We start from the raw sequence: 17,662 nt of genomic DNA, 5'->3' as shown, positions 1-17,662 counted from the left end.
GTTCTACTCTTGAGTTCTGCATTGAGCCTGATGTGTACCAGCTACAGAGGGTGAGAGAGCTGGCAGTCTCTCCTTTGGGCACCCTCCTCATGGCTGCTTGATTGGGAGTGACCAGCTAAGAGTAAGCTTCCTAGCCCAAAGTCATCTGCACAAGGGAGACCAGGGAGAAGTTGCTGACTCTCTGGAGGGCAAGTTAATTTGAGGGTTTATTGTAAAGAAAATCTTCTTTCTGGTGACTCTTAGGTGGCCCATCGCTTGATATAAACTTGTAGTGAACATGTTAATTAATTCTTCAGCATGGGGTGATGCTACATAGCGATCAATGGTAGAAACTCCATGACTGCTCAGTTCTGACCTGATGAAGCAGTGAAAACCTAAAACTCTCCTGGTGCCATCACAATATGCATTTAGGAACACAAGAACAAGTAGAACCATTCAGCCTCTCTGTCTGTCTGTCATTTCACTAGATTGTTGCTGATCTGTATCTTAACGACACAAAGCTACAAACTTTAATACCCTTAACCAACAATAATCTATCTCTCAGTTTTGAAATTGACTCCTCCTCATCCTCCTCTTCCTCTTCCTCTCCCCCAACATTCTCAACAGCCTTTTCGGGGAGAGAGAGTTCCAGATTTCCACTACCTATTATGTGAAGAAGCGCTTCCTGACATGACTCCGGAACAGCTGAGCTCGAATTTTAAGATAAATTCCCTCCTTGTTCTTCACCAGAGGAAATAGTTTCTCTCTATCTGCCCCATCAAATCCTTTAATCATTTTAAATACCTCAATTAGACTTATCCCCTTGAGAGTAGAGGATTTACAAACATCTATGCAACCAGTCTCCATAATTTAACCCTTTTAAGGCCTGGTATCATTCCAGTAAATTTGTGCTGTATCCCCTCCAAGGCCAATATATCCTTCCTGAGATATGGTGTCCAGAACTGAATGCAGTTACTCCAGTCTAACCAGCGCTCTGCACAGTTGTAACAGTAATTCCACCCCCATTTTTCTTGAAGTGGGGTGCTGGAACACAAGGCCAATATTTCATTAGTCTTTTAACTTGCTTTTTTTTGCACCTTTTTTTTAAAGTAGCTATTACCTTTTATTTCATTAATGTGTAATTGATGGTTATAAGTCCTTTATTGACTGTAAAGGGCTTTGAGACCTGTAGTGGTTGCAATAAACGCTATATAAATGTAGGCCTTTTTTTTTTAATCCAATAGAGATTTGATCTTGTCACTGAGATGGTCGTCCTGTCATCAATCTTTTGCGTGTCAGTTCTCTAAACTATAGTTAGAATTGTTTAATGGGTGATTATGTTGCAGTGCAGTGGTTTTGTGCTCTGCCAAGGAAGATTAGACAGCTGGCAATGCTTCTGGTTTTCTTGTTGTTTAATGAAGAGAAAGGGCTGTGCTCTTTCATTCCTCTTTTTTCGATTCTCCCTGTCATTCTGTATATAATTTCATAAAGCCACACACTTCACAGCACAGAAGGGCACAGTTCAGCCTATTGTGTCTGTACCAACTCTCTGAAGGAACTATCCTGTTGTTCTTACCTGTGTCTAAATTGGCTGCTGCCTTGCCTACATTACAACAGTAACTACGCTTCAAAAGTACTCAATTGACTGTGAAGTGCTCTGACATGCCCTGAAGTTATGAAAGGTGCTGTATAGATACATGTTCTTTCTTCCCCCCTCCATATTGTCTGATAGCGCTTCTTTGAAGCACCTTGGTTAAAAGGAGCTTGGTAGTTTGAGTGATGGGTTTGTTGATGTTTGATGACATGGTAAGTGAATGTTGGGAAAGGTGAAGTTTTAAATTTCTTCTTTTGCCTCACTGCTAGACAGTTGTTCCTTTTGTAATTCCATTTGCAGCCGACGCGTAGAAACAAAGCTTTGCGTTTTGAGACTGGTTTATGTCAAGCACAGAGCAGTGACGTAAAGAAGGTGCAAAGTTGTTAAAGACTTGCACATTGCCTGGAACCTGACATTAAGCTTTGGGATTTTCCTGAAAACTTTTGCTTTGACCCCAGGAATGATGCAGCTTCTAGAATCAGAGTCTTGATCTTCATCTGATCTTGATCAGAGCATGATCTTAAAGCTGTAGCCTTGTACATGCCATACACAAGATAGCAAGCCTACAAGTTATCCCAGGCTTGTGACACATTCTGTTATGATCCCCATAGTGAAAACTTTTAAAAAGATTTGAATTTTCAGTAACTGACCGGAAGGTTCACACAAGATTAAGTTTTAAGACTTTTACTGTAATGAACAAACTGAAAGCAACATTGTCTAAACACTGTTCAGTAGGCAACTTATACTCTAAACTATAGAAAAGATCCCCCATTTAACTTTTAAATGATATAAATGCCCCGCCACGGTTATACTTTACTCTGTCCCTTAAGTGGACATTTCATTCTCCAGGAGCCAGTTCAAAGCTATTCTCAGCTTCCAGTGGCCTGCTCCCTTTTCCCTTTTCCAGCTAGGCAACTTCTAATTCCCCAAACTGACTTTCACAGTTAGGGTTACTCTAGATATTCCTTCCTCTAGCCAAAGCTAGGTGAATCTACTAGCTTAATTTAAACCCTTGAATGCACTTGGTCTCTTCAATTGGAACATGAGCTTCAATCCACATTCTATGTGGTGAACAATAGAGACTAGCTGCCTCTATTGCTAACTAGCTATCCTCTAGACCCCCAACTCAGGTCTTCTATCTTGGAATTAAATAGACAGTTTAAAGTACAACCATTTATAAAACCTGACGTGCCTAACACCTCCCTGTGAGATTTGGAGACTAACAGTTGATCCACTGTCAGCACAGCTGCTCTGGTCATTCCTTACAGCTGTGAGCATCTTGCATCATCCTCCCAGTAAATCAATCTAGACCCCCACACTGCCGTTTAACCTTAACAGCCAAGCCACCCAAGCTTGTAGGGCAGGATTCAGAGCAGGTGACAAGACCCCACCTCATTCCTCCATTTTGCCCTAAGTTAAAGAGAGAGAATCCCAAAAACAATCTTTTAAACTTTGTATTTGTAACAGTACTTACTTGGCGTTCGCATGTGTCTCTCTTAAAACGCTGCTTAAAACCTACCCTTTTGATTAAGCATTTGATCACCTGGCTTAATATCTCCTTATGTGGCTCAGTGTTACATTTTGCTTAATGCCTATAACGCTTGGAATGTTTTATTTTGTCAGGAGCTACTATGTAATTGCAAATCATTGTCATGTTCTTCAGGACTGCCTTTTCTCCAGGTTTCAGTACCACAGCAAGAACTAACTTTACTGACTCAGCACCTGGGGGAAGAGAATGAAGAGGGTATATAAGTTCTGAGACCAAAACCATTTCATGGAGTTGGCCTTTCCCTATATAATTAATATTCAAAATAATGGCTGTCCACTTCCTATCCATATAAATTTGTTTCCTGTTATGTTTGGTTCCACTCGGTAGTAAATTGCGATGCCAGCATTTTCTTTCAGTTTTGCTATGTCAACTGCCACAGTGTAGTTACAGGCTGTGGCCATGAAGAGGGGAGGGGGCACTGTGCAGCAACTTTCTAAAGTCTCTCTGCCGATTGCTGCCAACTTGCATATTAAAACAAAACCCCACTTTATTGTTTCCAAGCCATCGTGTACAACTCGTAACCAATATCTTTTTATTTTTCTAGTTGCCAGATTTCTTCCTGAAGTCTCACGATTACAGGATGTACTCTCGGAACGTTGAATTCATCAGCCAGTTTCCGCGGATAAAGACACGGTGTGTACTTGCTTCCTTTTGGTGTTCAAATGCTGCAAGATATATAATGAGGGCACTATCAAGAACAAGAGAAGGCTAACGAACCCTTAAATCCCATTCAGTTTTAGCTGCTTGTGAACGTGCTTTTATTTTTGTTCTTTCATGGGATGTGGCATTGCTGGCTAGGCCAGCTTTTGTTGCCCATCACTAATTGCCCTTGAGAAGGTGGTGGTAAGTCACCGCCTCGAACCTCTGCAGTCCATACGATGTAGACACATCCACAGTGCTATGTCACCTATTCTTGATGATACTGTCTTGTATTTACCAACAGTTATCCCATGGAGGAATTCTGGTCAGACTAGGGCTTTAAATGAGACCAGCCCAGATACTGCCCTGCAAGGCCTGTAAGTGTTAATAGTATGAAAGCAAAACACTGTGGCTGCTGGAAATCTGAAGTGAAAACATAAAATGCTGGAAAATCTCAACAGGCCTGGCAGCATCTGTGGGGAGAGAAATGGAGTTAACACTTTGAGTCCATATGACTCTTTAGCGCTAAAGAGAAGTAGAAATGTGATGGATTTTATATTGTGTAGGAAGGGCTGGAGCAGGTGGAGCAAGATCGAAGATCAGGGATAGGTGGGAGAAATTGACAAAGATGTCATGGACACGACAAAGTGTGTTGATGATATCAGCACCTTCTTTACTCTTTACCACTACCGTTAACACTCCCTTTTGTCTTGTGTCCATCTTTCAATCTCTCCTACACCTCTCCTTGACCTTCTATCGAGCTCCACCCCCTCCTACACAATATAAAATTCATCACATTTCTACTTCTCTTTAGCTCTGAAGAAGAGTCATATGGACACGAAACATTAATGGTGTTAATGGTATGTTAATTATGTTGTTAAAATACCCTGGTGAAGGGCATTTGTTTAATTAAGATGGTCCATTCGCTGATTCAGGAACAATATCTGCACTCAGAGAATAGGGCAAATACCAACGATGAGTGCTTAAAGCTAATGCATGATACATTTAAGAAAAGGTTTGATGCAGATATGAGGAGGAAGGGATGGAGGGATATTGGACAGGGTGGCAGGAGACTCCTGGTGTCCATTCCCACCAGCATTAAGCAGTTGGGTCTTGATCTTGTAAACATCATTGAAAATCCTCCAGAGACAATGAAGGACCTTCCCTGGATCACCAGTGTCTGTGAACTCTTTCTATTGGGCTTCTCCAACAACGCTCCAGGGCCCAAGTGGAGGCTGAGTGGACAGCATGAAGTTGGTGGTGGCCCCCAGCTTGTCAGGATCAAGTCTTCTCTGAATGAGGGCCAGAAAAGGCAGACCAGTTCCAGAAATGAACAGTACTGGAGTGGTTACAGTACTGGACTTACAACTCAAAGCTTAAATCCCATGATGGTAAGTTGTAAAACTAAAATCGGCAAAATCTGATAACTTGCGGGCTGATAAAAAAAGATGGAGTTGGGTGGCGATTGGGGTGTCTGGAGTGAATGTCCAGGCTCGAGGGACCTGGCTGGTCAACAGGCAGCATGGCAGGCCAATGCTGAAGCCCAGCAAGGCACTGGTGCTGGCCAATAGGGTGGCGAACAGGAAGAGCCGACGGAGAGGCAACATATATCACGATGATGTTGGTGATGGTTTGCTGGAAGCCAAGTGAGTTCAGTGAGAGAGCTCGAGCCAAAGAGGTCCAGGCATTCTATATGTGCACAGCCAAAGCGGAGGCTGAGCAAGATGGCTGGGAGGCTCTGTATTTGGGAACCCTCCCCTTGACCATCGAGGATTTGGCGTAGAGGGTGTTGCATGCAGCAGTCCCATACAACTGTGGATTAAAGTGGTCCATAGACTCACAGGCCACCTGTATTTTCGGCAGCCTTGAGGTCTCTGTGTTCCACGTGTATACAGATGGTGTTGGGTTGCAGCTCCTGTTCCAGTTTTTGAGGTGGCTGCTCCTCAAGTTTTGTTTGCACATCAGCCCCATGCTCCTGACCTGTGGCCACCAAGGTGAGGGTTGATGTGCAGGCCAAGCAGAAGACTTCCTTGTTAGCCTGGTTCTGGGCCTGCCAAAGGTGGCCATTAAGAGCTGCAGGCGGTTGAGGGGGTCATGGCTACGTTCACACCCGGGTGTCCCTGGAGAAGGACACGCAGTGTCCACTGGTACGCCCGAGGCCTTCCACAACCAGTGAAGTTTTGCAGGTCATGACGCCACCTGTTAATGTGTCTTGATAACAGGATTGCTGATGGCCTGGGCATGCAGTGCAGATCAGGATTCGTTTTGGTGTGCTGCACCTGTAGACTGGTTGCACAATGAGGGTAAATGCAGGAGGGCAGCACACTTGGGTCCCAGTCAGGGATCTAAAAAGTACAGCAGTGGGTAGCACTTTCCTCACCATCTGATCAGCAGCCTCTGTCACTTCCCTTGAGTTATAACTGCGTTTCCAGTTGATAGCATTCTCGCCTCTGAGTTGCAAGGTTCTGAGTTCAAGCCCCACTTGAGCACTAAAATCAAGACTGACACTCCAGCACAGCATTGAGGGAGTGCTGCATTGTCGGATGTGCCGCCTTTTGGTTGAGACATTAAACTGAGGCCCCTTCTGCCAGTTCTAGTGAATGTAAAAGATCCCTATGGCACTATTTGGAAGAAGAGCAAGGAAGTTATCCCTTGTGTCCTGGCCAATATTGATCCCTCAATCAACATCACAAAAATAGATTATCTGGCCGTTATCCTATTGTTTGAGTTTCTGCGCAAATTAGCTTCTGTGTTTCCTACATTACAACAGTGACTGTACTTCATAAGTCCTTCGTTAGCTGTAAAGCGCTTTCAGACTCCCAATGATCATGGCAGGTGTTACATAAATGTAAGTTTTTTCACCGAGCCCACAGGGCCAAATTGTGCCTGAGGCATCCCCACTGCCGTACCCCTGAACTGGTATCTTGTTTCTCTCCAGTGAGATGTACCTCCTGCGCTCTTGACCTTATTCCCACGAAACTGCTGGTTACTGAGCTCCCCTTCCTGGCTTCCATGTTAGCTGGTATTGGTAACGTTTATCTCTCCTCTGCTTCTGTCTCTTTTCCCTTCAAGTTTGCCATCGTCGCGCTCTCCTTCAAAAGGAACAAACTCTTGACTCCTCTGTTCTTGCAAGCCATCACCCCACCTCCTTTGTTCCTTTCCTTTCCAGAGACATGAACGCCTCCCAAATTTGTGCCCAGCTTTCCCGGATCTCCATGTTTGTTTGAATCCCTGCAATCGGGTTTCTGTCTCTGCCACAGTACTGCAACGGTTCTCATCAAAATCACAAATTACATCGTATGTTACTGTGACAAAGGTGAACTCACCCCCTCGGCTCCCCGCCCCACCACCAGTTTGTCTTAACCTGCCAGCCACTTTTGACATACCATCGCCCTCCAAAGCTTCTTCACTGTTGTCCAGCATGGTGATACTGCTCTCACCTGCTTCCATTCTTATTTACCAGGCAGGGGGGATGCGAGGGGTCGGTCGATGTGGTGTAGAGTGACGTCAGCAGCGTGGGTTCAATCCCCGTACTGGCTGTGGTATTTCATGGAGGCCCTACCTCCTTGCCTTGCCCCGAGCTTACGGAGTGGCACCCTCAAGCTCTCTCTCTAACGGAGAGCTTCTGGATCTTGAGCACAAAAACCCATGCTGACACCCCAGTGCTGTCATCTTCTGTCATGATGCCATCTTTCAAATGAGACATTAGACCAAAGCCCCCCTCTACTTTCTCGGGGTAGATGTGGAGGATCCCGTGTTCTGCTGGTGCTAAGGCTGTAAGTATGGTCAGTGACAACACGAGTTAGCACCAGAAGTACTTTGCTGTCAACCATGCTTCATGTATTTGCCCATAATAAAGGTGGAAACTAAAGTTGAAAATGTTGAGTAGCTGTTGCAAATTCACTGTCACCCAGGTGGCAGATAATGAATGTCAGTGTCCTAGAAATCTAAATTTCTGTCCATTGGGAGTTTGCAGTCTCTGAAGCTCCATCTAGTGATGGTCATGTGCAGCTGCAGACATGACTGAACACTGACAACTGCCCATGCAAAGGGAAATCCTATCGACATCCTCCCCTGGAGGCTTGACACAGTAATGCCCAAACAAAGCATGTGTCATGCGCATTATCTGGCCAGAGTTTGTGGTGTTGGGCAAATAATTGGGGGATTTTAAACATGAGCTAATTTGAATTTCCGTGATCATTAATGGTCTAAAAGCTGTTTTGCCTGAAACCGGTCCTGTCCATGACTGGCTGCATCGCCAGATGGAAAAAACGAGGAGAGTGCACCATTTCCAATGATTGAAGCCAATCAAGGAGACTCTTCACATTGAGCTTGCGTTTTTATGTGTAAGGCATGTTTTTTTTAAAAGATGTAATTTGCAAACAAATTGACTTGTGTACACAAATGATATTAGTAAATGGTTCAGTATAGTCTTAGTGTTTTTAAAACCAAGTTGCTTACTGGGAGGACTGGGCACACTTGGTAAAAATATTATTCCTTGTGATAAATCCATTTTCAACTGTATTAATAGAATTGTATCTGGTTACCACTCTTAAATTTTCATTCACTGATGTATTTAAATGATTTACGCTGTCCAATTATACCGGTTCATGGAAGGCTTTACATTTCCTATTCAAATAATACTGTGACTTTATGGAAGCTGCACTGGCACAAGAGATGACCTCTAGTTGCTATTGAAGCTGCTCTTACTGTGACATTCCTCAGCACTGCTGTAATCATTATGGTTACTGCAGGATTCTCACTGCCGGTAGGAATGTGCAGCTGTTGCATTCAAGTCTTGCATTTTTATCGCACCTTCTGCAACCTCCAGATGCCCCAAAGTGCTTTACAGCCAATTAAGTATTTCGAAATAGTGCCATGAAATATTTTATGTCCACCCAAGAGGGCAGATGGACCCTCTGTTTAACAACTCATCCAAAAGAGATTACTCCTGACAGTTTGACACTCCACAGTTGACAACCTAGATTTTGTGCTCAAGTGGAACTTGAATCCACAGCCCCCTGACTTGGAGGGGAGCGTACCACCCGCTGAGCCACATCTGACAGTCAACGTTAGCTACCAAAGCTCGTTCACCAGAACAGCTGAGAGCTGGGGTTTGTTTACCGATGTAGGGATAATCTTTCCAGTTCCTTTGCCGTAAACTCTGGGTGCTTAGGCATTTCAGCACTTTGCAGGTAGGAGGCTTGTAGGACTGGAGGAGATTACAGAGCTAGGGAGGGGCAGGACCATGGGAGGATTTGCAGAAAAGCATGCAGTTCTTAATACCCATGTTTTTAAATTTTAAAATGGACCGGTAACCAACGTAAATGCTCAAGCACAGTGGGTGTGGTGTGGATGGTTCTTGAAGCAACTTAAGATATGGGCAGCAGGGTTTTGAATGAACTCCGGTTTATGGAGTTTGGAAGGTGGGAGGCTGGTCAGAAGGGTATTCGAGTTGAGAGGTAACAAAGTCTTGCATGAGTGTCTCAGCAGACAATGCGCTGAGGCAGTGGCAGAGATGGGCAATGCTACAGAGGTCGAAGTAAACCACCTTGGCAATGGTGAGGATTGTGGTGTTGGGAGTTTAGCTCAGGCTGAAGATGGTAAGTTTGCCAACGGTTTGGTTCAGTCTCAAACAGAGTCGGGAGAGGGATGGAATCGATGGCTAATTAATAGAGTTGGGTGCACAGTGTCTCTGAATGTTGTACCCTTTCACCTCAGATACTGTGTTTGTTCATAAGGGAAACTCGCTGCTTTAAGGTCCTGAGGGATCTTGACAGGGTGCTGTGGGAGAACCTAGAACCAGGGGGTCACTGTTTTAAAAATAAGGGGTCACCTATTTAAGGTATAGAGATGAAGAGAATTTTTTTTCTGAGGGTAATGAGCATTCTGAACTCTGTGCTTCCACTACCTTTTTGAAGAAGAGCCTTTGAATATTTTTAGGGCAGAGCTAGATAGATTCTTGATGAACAAAAGGGTGAAAGGTTATCGGGGCTAGGTGGAGGTTACAGCCATGATCTTACTGAAGGGCGGAGCAGGCTTGAAGGGCTGAGTTGCTTACTCCTAATTTATTTGTTCATGACTTGAGCATGTGGGCTTTCCATTCGCGTCCATACAGAGACATGAAATGATTTCATAATTCATGTGATCTTGAGTATTGCTGAAAAAAAGAGACATGTCTAAGATTTTTGTCTTGCACTCATCAGGACATGCACAAGAATACATACCAATATAAGGGGGAAAACAACAATTTATTCTGTGAAGAGAGTGCTGATTGGTCGGCAAGCGGCGTTGCCATGGAGAATGCACCAGTGATGGTGACTGACGGTTAACTGCCCAGCATTTTTTGACATTTAAACCAGGCTGCTTGTCCCTGATTGGTCAAGGCATTGCCCTGAGGAATGATTCAGCGAATGGCTGTCACTTATTTTGTTTAGCTGAAACAGGTGCAATGTATGTACACGCTCTTTCTGTCTGTAAAGAACAGAGCCCTGCGTATTAATATACGTAGCTTCCAGTATATGTAAACGCACCACACTACGAGCCGGACATATCAATGGATTTAGGCATGGAAGTAAGTATCTGCCTTTGCAAGACTTGTGAATTTAGATCATTAAAACTCCAGCCACCAGAACCCTCTCCCCTTACAATGTCATCTTGCAGCAGTTCCCCTTTGTCAGACCCTACATCACAATTGTGCAGTCGTAATAATTGTAAGAAACTCACCGATTTAAATCAGCACTTTTCAGTCAAACTACAGGGTGCAATTCCTGCAATCCTATTGAGGTTTCAAAAGGGAATTAGATTAGTACTTGAAGGAAAACCTTTGCAGGTCTTGGTGGATTGGGCAGAGGACTGGGACTGATTGGACAGCTTTTTTCACAGACAACATAGGCTGAACAGCCTCCTCCGCTGGTGTGTGATTTTTATGATTTTGCTTGCCCCTCTCTCTCTCTGTCTGTCTGCTCCCCTCCTCTCCCAAACTTCCCTAGCATGTCCTCTTATCCTGTCACTTTAGTCAGGGGCCAGATGGTAGCTGGAATTCTCAGAACAGTGCCTCATGATAGAGTTGATGTCTTCAGGAGGGGAAACTAGGGGAGAAAATTGGCTCTGAAAGAACTGTTGAGAAGTGGGCACTAGAGGACTAAAAGGGTCTTGGTGCCGTTCCTCGTCAGGCTTCCAAACAGGATGACATCTGCCAAGTGTCATATCCTCCAGTGACTCAGCATGCCAACCTGGAACTTCAGGTCTTTGGGCAGAGAGGACAAGAGTTTACCAGGGTTCTGCGTTCTCTCTCACTCCTGCTCTCGCACTCGTCCTTGGTGTTGTTATTCCATATTTTGGTTCCACTGCTGCCTTCATTTCTATCCCCATTGGAACAAGTACACCGTAGCAAAACTTATTAATATACCACAAACAGATCACAAGATCACAGATCGGTTTCCAAACCCATGACAGGATCACGCAGATCAGCTTCCAAACCACCTAGGGGGACAAGGACAGCAGATAGATGGGAGCACCACCATTTGTAAGTTTCCCTCTAAGCCACTCATCGTCCTGACTTGGAAATATATCGCCATTCCTTCACTGTCACTGAGTCAAAATCCAACAACTCCCTTCCTAACAGCTGTGGGTGTACCTACACCATATGGACTGCAGCGGTTCAAGAAGGTGGCTCAACACCACCTTCTCAAGGGCAATTAGGGATGGGCAATAAAAATGCCGGCCCAGCCAGTGCCGCCCACATCCAGTGAAAAGAAAATAAAAATTGATGAGGGAGGCAATTCAATCATTTCAGCTCATCTATTCATCACATCCTAACCCTTCCACTGTGGAAGAACCTCTAATCCCCGTCACCGGTCTTGAAACAATTTAACTGTCTTGAGTTTTCACTGCTTTATCTGAAACCACATGGCACTTATGGATTACTGTCTGTATTCTTGATGTGAAAGAGCTCCTCTTATTAATTGGCAATGATCCAACCTGTTGCACAACCATGATCTCACTACAATTTTTGCTGTGCTCAATGGCTGATGGGGTCTGAGTTTAGCATTGCTCTCTTTCTTTTATGTAACGAGGATGTTTGTGATCACTACCTGCCTTTACTCTGCTTTTACTGGCTGGACAGTCTCCAACTAAAAATCAGAGTGGGCCATTTATGATGGAGATGAAGTTTCTTCATTGAAGGTTGTGAACCTTAGGTATTTTCTAACCCAGGGGCCTGTAGATGCCCAGTTGTTGAATATATTTGAGAGAGTGAATCTTGGGCACTGAGGGAATCAAGGCTTATGGGCATAGGGTGGGAAAGTGGAGTTGAGGGAAAAGATGAGCCATGATCTTATTGAATGACTGAGCAAGCTCGAGGGGCCGTATGATCTACTCCTCTTTTATGTGCATGTGTTTACTGTGCTTTGCCTTTTACCTGCCAGGGGCCGTACCACCTATCAGGCAATCGTGACACTGCTGCGATTTATTGCATGGAATTACTGTGCGGACATTCACATGGAGGTTATGAAAATGACGCAGCATCCTGAAGACTGGACGATCCAGGTGCGCTGGCGGGTTACAGGCCTCCCACTCCATGTCCTAATGCTGAAATTTTACAAGAAGGACAAGACAGAACTCTATAGGTGAGAATACAGGCTGCTTTTATCCAGGAGGTCACTGGGAGAACCTGGTTGCCTGAAGTGTGTTCCTTTGCTCCAGCATTTGAAAAAAAATAATAAGTTGAAACCTGTCACTCGAGCATTTGGTGCTGGTTTAAGAGCCGACGCAAGGATCTGTTTGCAGAGTCAGACCGAACTGTGGACTAAGTGGCGAGCAGAGGCTGAGGGATGCTAATGGCCGTTAAAATCATGACAGCTTTTGATAGGGTAGATGCAGAGAAGATCTTACCTTGTGGAGGAAACCGAAATTGTAAATACAGTACAGTCACTGATAAATCCAATAGGGAATTCAGGAGAAATATTTTTTCAACCCAGAGAGTGGTGCGCTTGTGAACTCATGACCACAAGAAGTAGTTGAGATGATCAACACAGGTACACATGAGGAAGTTAGATAAGTACATAAGGAAGTAAAGAACAGAAGGGCTTGTTGATAGATTTAAATGAAGTGGGGTGAGAGGGGTCTCACGTAGAGCATTGACAAGTTGGGCCAAATGACCTGTTTCTGAGCCGTATCTTCTTTGTAATTTGAGCCTTGTGTAGTTTAGTTCAGCATTAAGCTTTTCATGTCCATCCAGTGGCAGATGTGTTTTGCCAGGAGATTATGATAGCAATTATGTGATGGCAATTACATCCCTTATCAATAGTACAAGCTGATTCATAAAAACAACCTAAGCTATTCATGCAGATCTTAAGGCATTAAGAGCAGATGTTACTGAGGTTCTCCCTGTGGAGATAACGGAAAGAAAGGCAAGGCAAAATGCCTTCGTGAAATATATAGTTGTTTAAACCTCGACACTTCAGTGCCTTTTAAGGTCATGAGCTTATCAAGAGGAGCAGTTTCACACAGACATGGCTCCTGTAGCTGCCAGCTGTTTTGACTGATTAATTGTCTCACTCAGCAGGCCGGAATTCAAACAAAACTATTTAAAAGGGGGTTAAGATAAAATCCTGAAATGTTAGTTCAAACCAATATTTAAATCCTAAAAAGTAGTATTGTTATCAAAATCTTGTGTTATGATGCATACTTGCTTTTCTTCCCCTCCCTCCCAACCCTGCAGAACCTACGATGCATATTCCACGTTTTATCTGGGACCCGATGGACTTATTCACCGGCACAAGATCGATAAGGTGAGTCTGAGTGTTTGCATTGTCTTAAACATTGCTGGAAGGCCTTGCAGAGGAATCCTAGAGTTGGAGTTTTGGTGAGCCTAAGCTAACAAAGCAGGTAAATGCTCTGTAGGGAGAAAGGAGTTAAAGATAACTTGAGCAAATGGTGGCTCTGGGTATCTGCATTCACATGTAGCTTTGTTTCTGATGGGTTGTGAATACCAATTGAATACTAAAAGAAAGGGGGCCTTAACTGTAAGATATACATATAAGGTAGTCACGAATAAATCTGATTGGGAATTCGGGGAAAGTGGTTACCCGGAAAGTGTTTAGAATGTGGAACTGGCTAGCACATGGAGGAGTTGAAGTGCAGATGCATTTAAGGGGAACATGGGTAAGCAAGTGAAGACGAAAGAATAAAAGTCAGAGGGTTAGATGAGGGGTGGGAGCAGATTTGTGTAGAAAATAAACATCGGCACAGACCAGAATGGCCTGTTTGTGCACTTTATGTTCTTTGTGAATGGGTCATATAGGGCTTAGAGGGAGGAAGTGGTCACTTGTCTTCTTTTCCTCTCCACCTCCACTGCTTTGTCCTTCCACAGATATAATAATGTGTATATAAATCCATGCCCTCTGCCCAGCAAGCATGCTGCTTGCTTCCAAACTAATTGAATGGTACAGCAGGCCCGAGGGGCAGAATGGCCTACTCCTGTTCCTAATGCTCCTGTGTTCGTAAGTTATGTGGGCCAGCCTTGCTGGTTAACCTTATCCATTGAACCAAGCAAATTAGGTGGAAAACTGAGCAGGTTGCAGGCGCCAGTCACTAGTAAGTCACCCTGGGCAGCCAAGATCCGAACACTTGAATTTGAAAGCTCATTACAATGGACAGGGGCTAAGATTGTTTTGGGTATCTCCACTGGTAATCTGAACTGAGAGGATCTTTTATGGGTGAGGAGTTGTATGCAAGGCTTCAGTATGGAATGCAAGTTTCACAGATGGGTTCAACAAGACAACCAATATGGTGACAATCAAATATGGTTAGTTACACACAGTAGCAAGGCAGTGAGTTAAGAAGATATGGATATTTCCCCTGTCCTGTCCTCTGGAGGACAGGAGAATGTGTGTTGAAACTGTCTGCTCCTTTGCTCTTTTTTACCTGTTCTGTACCGCTACTCCACCCCCCCCCCCCCCCCCCCCCCCACCCCCACCCCCCCCCCAGATGCACACGCACATGCACACCGTATGGCACGGCTTTCCATACTCCCAACTCCATGCAATATCCACATCACCACGACATTCTTCACCTGCAGGCATTCAGTAATCCACGTAATACATAGCTGAACAAACGTCCTTCTGTTCTTACTTCTCTCTGATTCTCTCTTTCTTCAGCAGTTTCACAGTAGACAAGCTGGAGTGAGACAGTTGAAGATTGCACTTTCTGTCAATCTATCTACCAGCAGCTCAGCCAACTTGCTCCTGTTGGGGACAGTACTGGCCGAACACACACACTGTGCAGCAATCGCACTGTTGCGTGCCAGCTTGGTTCAGTTGGTAACACTCTTACCCCTGGGTAGGAAAATGTCTGTTGGGGTTCCACTCGAGATCTTGAGCCTGCCTCAGGCTGACACCCAGCACAGATGATAAGACATCTCAAGTTTCAGGCAAAAGTGAAAAGATCCTATTCAGCGAGAAGATCTTCCCGGTCTCGTGGGTAATGTTCCTGTCTCGCCCACCACCGCAATTGAAAAGTGATTATCCGGTTATTCACCTCATAGCTGCTTGTGGCACCTTACTGTGCACAAAATGGCAAAAGTTGGCTCCTGATAGCAGTTGCTGTACCTCACAAAAGAAATTGTATTTGAAGGGCTTTGGGACTTTACTGAAGAGTTATGGAGCCTGGCAGTGTCTGAACACTCATTAAAGCAAGAAGTCGATTAAGTCCTAAACATGCTGGACTGGCTCCCTCGCACTCTTTGGCTTGCCCTGCCATTTAATTCTATGCCACTAAGGGTGTTAAATTTCTGCGGTGATGTTTTGATTTTTGAAAAGTTAATTGAGTACTTCCAGTTTCTCTGCTTTCTAACTGTGAACTCAGTGGTGACCCATTTTCAATTTCCCTTTCTCCCCCCCGCCCTCTCCTCTGTGCCCACAGATGATGCCAACTCGACCCCCATTCACCAAGGTGAAGACGCTGCTGGCCGGAGCTCTGGTCGCCCTTGGAATGGAGGAACATCGCCCAGCCTTGAACCTGCTGTTTGCCCAGTCGGCTGGCAAAGTGGGGGAGAAGCACTGCTGAGATCGCCAAGGGGAGGGGGTTTGCACTCTCAGAAACACGCAGAGCTAGCCACGCGTGCGTGCTGGCAAAAGCTGCACCTTCCACACCCAGGCTTCTCCCATCATCGCATGTTTTAATGCAGTTGGAGACCCCACCCACACCTCCTCCCTTTGAACCACTTGTGCACTGTATATAATGTGGTGGAGAGAATGCAAATCTGTGCAGCATCAAGCTGCAAGGAGAGTATGTACTGTCAATGTGAGGAATGTGTAAAATAGTACCCTGTACGATCACGTTATTTTGTGTCTTTTATTTTAATTCCCGTCCTAATAATTGCAAACTCCAGTAGGGTAAGGCTTCAGTGGTTTGTTTTATTTCTTTGTTGTTAGGATGTACTCCTTACTGTCCAGGTGACCGTATCAAAGGAGGAGTTTTGTTCTGTTCCCCTGGCTGTTGCCTGGAATGTGTCAGGGCCAAAGTACCTGGCCTTAAGGGAGTTCGCTCATGATTTTCCCTAGTCATCTAAATTCACGGATGGGAGAATTGATGGGCTGCAATACGAGCTGAAGAGATGGAGAGACGCTGCAATTCCCGCTCTTTGCAGTGCCCATGTTCCTAAATGCAGGAACAGGAAAACTTGCCCTAGCGTGTCCAAATTCTGCTGATCTCTTTCTGCTTCCTCCTCCCCTCCCCCGTTAGCCATTAGAGTCAGTGCTGCCTGATGATAAGAATGGAAAATCTAACCCAAAGCAAAGCTAAAATACAGCTGATGTTGGAAGCGCTCAGTGGATCAGGCAGCAACTGTGGAGAGAGCAACAGATGTTTTGGGTCAGTGACCCTTCATCAGAAAGGGGCGGCATTTTCCTGTTCCTGGGCCTGTCTGACCGCCTGGAACGAGGGAGGTTGATAGACCTCGCTGTACTCGTGATTCATTATCTGTTTGCTGATTTAAGGTCGCAGATCTGAAACATTACATTTGTGTCTGTTGCTTGACCTGCAGAATATTCCTATCATTTTTTCTTTACATGCTCCGAACCACAAGACCGTTTTGTGATGTTTTCACTTAAGAACAAGAAAAGCACCCAAATCCATTTGCCAGTAAGGGCTGTAACTGGCAATGATCATTGTTCATTACATTTTCATAAGTTTTTTTTTATTAATGTTACTGAGTGGATCAACTTGATTTCGTTGTGGTTCCAGCCCTTGAACACACAATCTAGGCTTGACCCTGCAGCGTGATGTACAGAACATTGCTCCATCGATGTTAGTTGCTGCCCTTTTAGATGTGACATTAAATTGCATGTCCTAGTCCAGGTGGATGTTGAAAATCCCACTATTGTTTGAAGGAGACTGGGGAGTCTCCCTCGTGATTTCTGGCCAACATTCCTCTGCTAATTGAAGAAGATGATTACTCATTTATATCGTTGCTGTTTATGAAATCCCACTCTGTACAAAGTGCAGCTGTGTCAGGCTGCTTAGCACAATCCTTGTAGCACTTCAGAACTGTTCCTTGTATGTGAAATGTATTAAGTCATTTGGGAAACCTTATAAGATGCCATGCAAATGCAAGCCTGCTTCCGCCTTCAAATCTGCTCCAGGGACTTGAGCACAAGATCTATACTGAGACTGTCAGAACAATAATGAGGGAATGCTATATTGTTGGAGGTGACACCTTTCAAATAAGATGTTAAACTGAGGCCCGTCTGTCTTATTGGATAAACATTAAAGATCCACAGTATTATTTTGAAGAAAAGGGCGTTCTCCCTGGTGTCCTGAGGTAGTATTTTTCCCCTTGTCTGATATCACTAAAACGGATTATCTGGCTGTACTACATTGCTTTTTGTGGGAACTTG

At 44.6% G+C, this 17,662-nt stretch overlaps 2 protein-coding genes across 3 annotated transcripts in view; one reads left to right on the top strand and one right to left on the bottom strand.

Annotated features, from left to right (window-relative positions):
* The window catches only part of LOC144695768 (zinc-binding protein A33-like), a 176,420-nt gene that overhangs the window by 49,350 nt on the left and 109,408 nt on the right, over positions 1-17,662 (bottom strand). The window lies entirely within an intron of this gene.
* c21h6orf136 (chromosome 21 C6orf136 homolog) overlaps positions 1-17,662 on the top strand; it is a 58,540-nt gene that overhangs the window by 10,885 nt on the left and 29,993 nt on the right. Inside the window, exons 4-7 of one of the 2 annotated variants that reach the window (XM_078566738.1) lie at positions 3,667-3,755; positions 12,191-12,391; positions 13,486-13,555; positions 15,687-16,102. In XM_078566738.1, the coding sequence (XP_078422864.1) occupies positions 3,667-3,755; positions 12,191-12,391; positions 13,486-13,555; positions 15,687-15,830 (504 nt within the window). In that variant the 3' untranslated portion in view covers positions 15,831-16,102. Of the gene's footprint in view, positions 1-3,666; positions 3,756-12,190; positions 12,392-13,485; positions 13,556-15,686; positions 16,103-17,662 lie in introns of those variants that run through there. The other variant, XM_078566739.1, reaches the window with a different exon arrangement.

This window comes from Cetorhinus maximus, chromosome 21, assembly GCF_964194155.1.
Source record: "Cetorhinus maximus chromosome 21, sCetMax3.hap1.1, whole genome shotgun sequence".
Taxonomy (NCBI): Eukaryota; Metazoa; Chordata; class Chondrichthyes; order Lamniformes; family Cetorhinidae; genus Cetorhinus; species Cetorhinus maximus.
The sequence above is the reverse complement of the archived record's forward strand: the minus strand, read 5'-3'. Positions and strand labels throughout refer to the sequence as shown.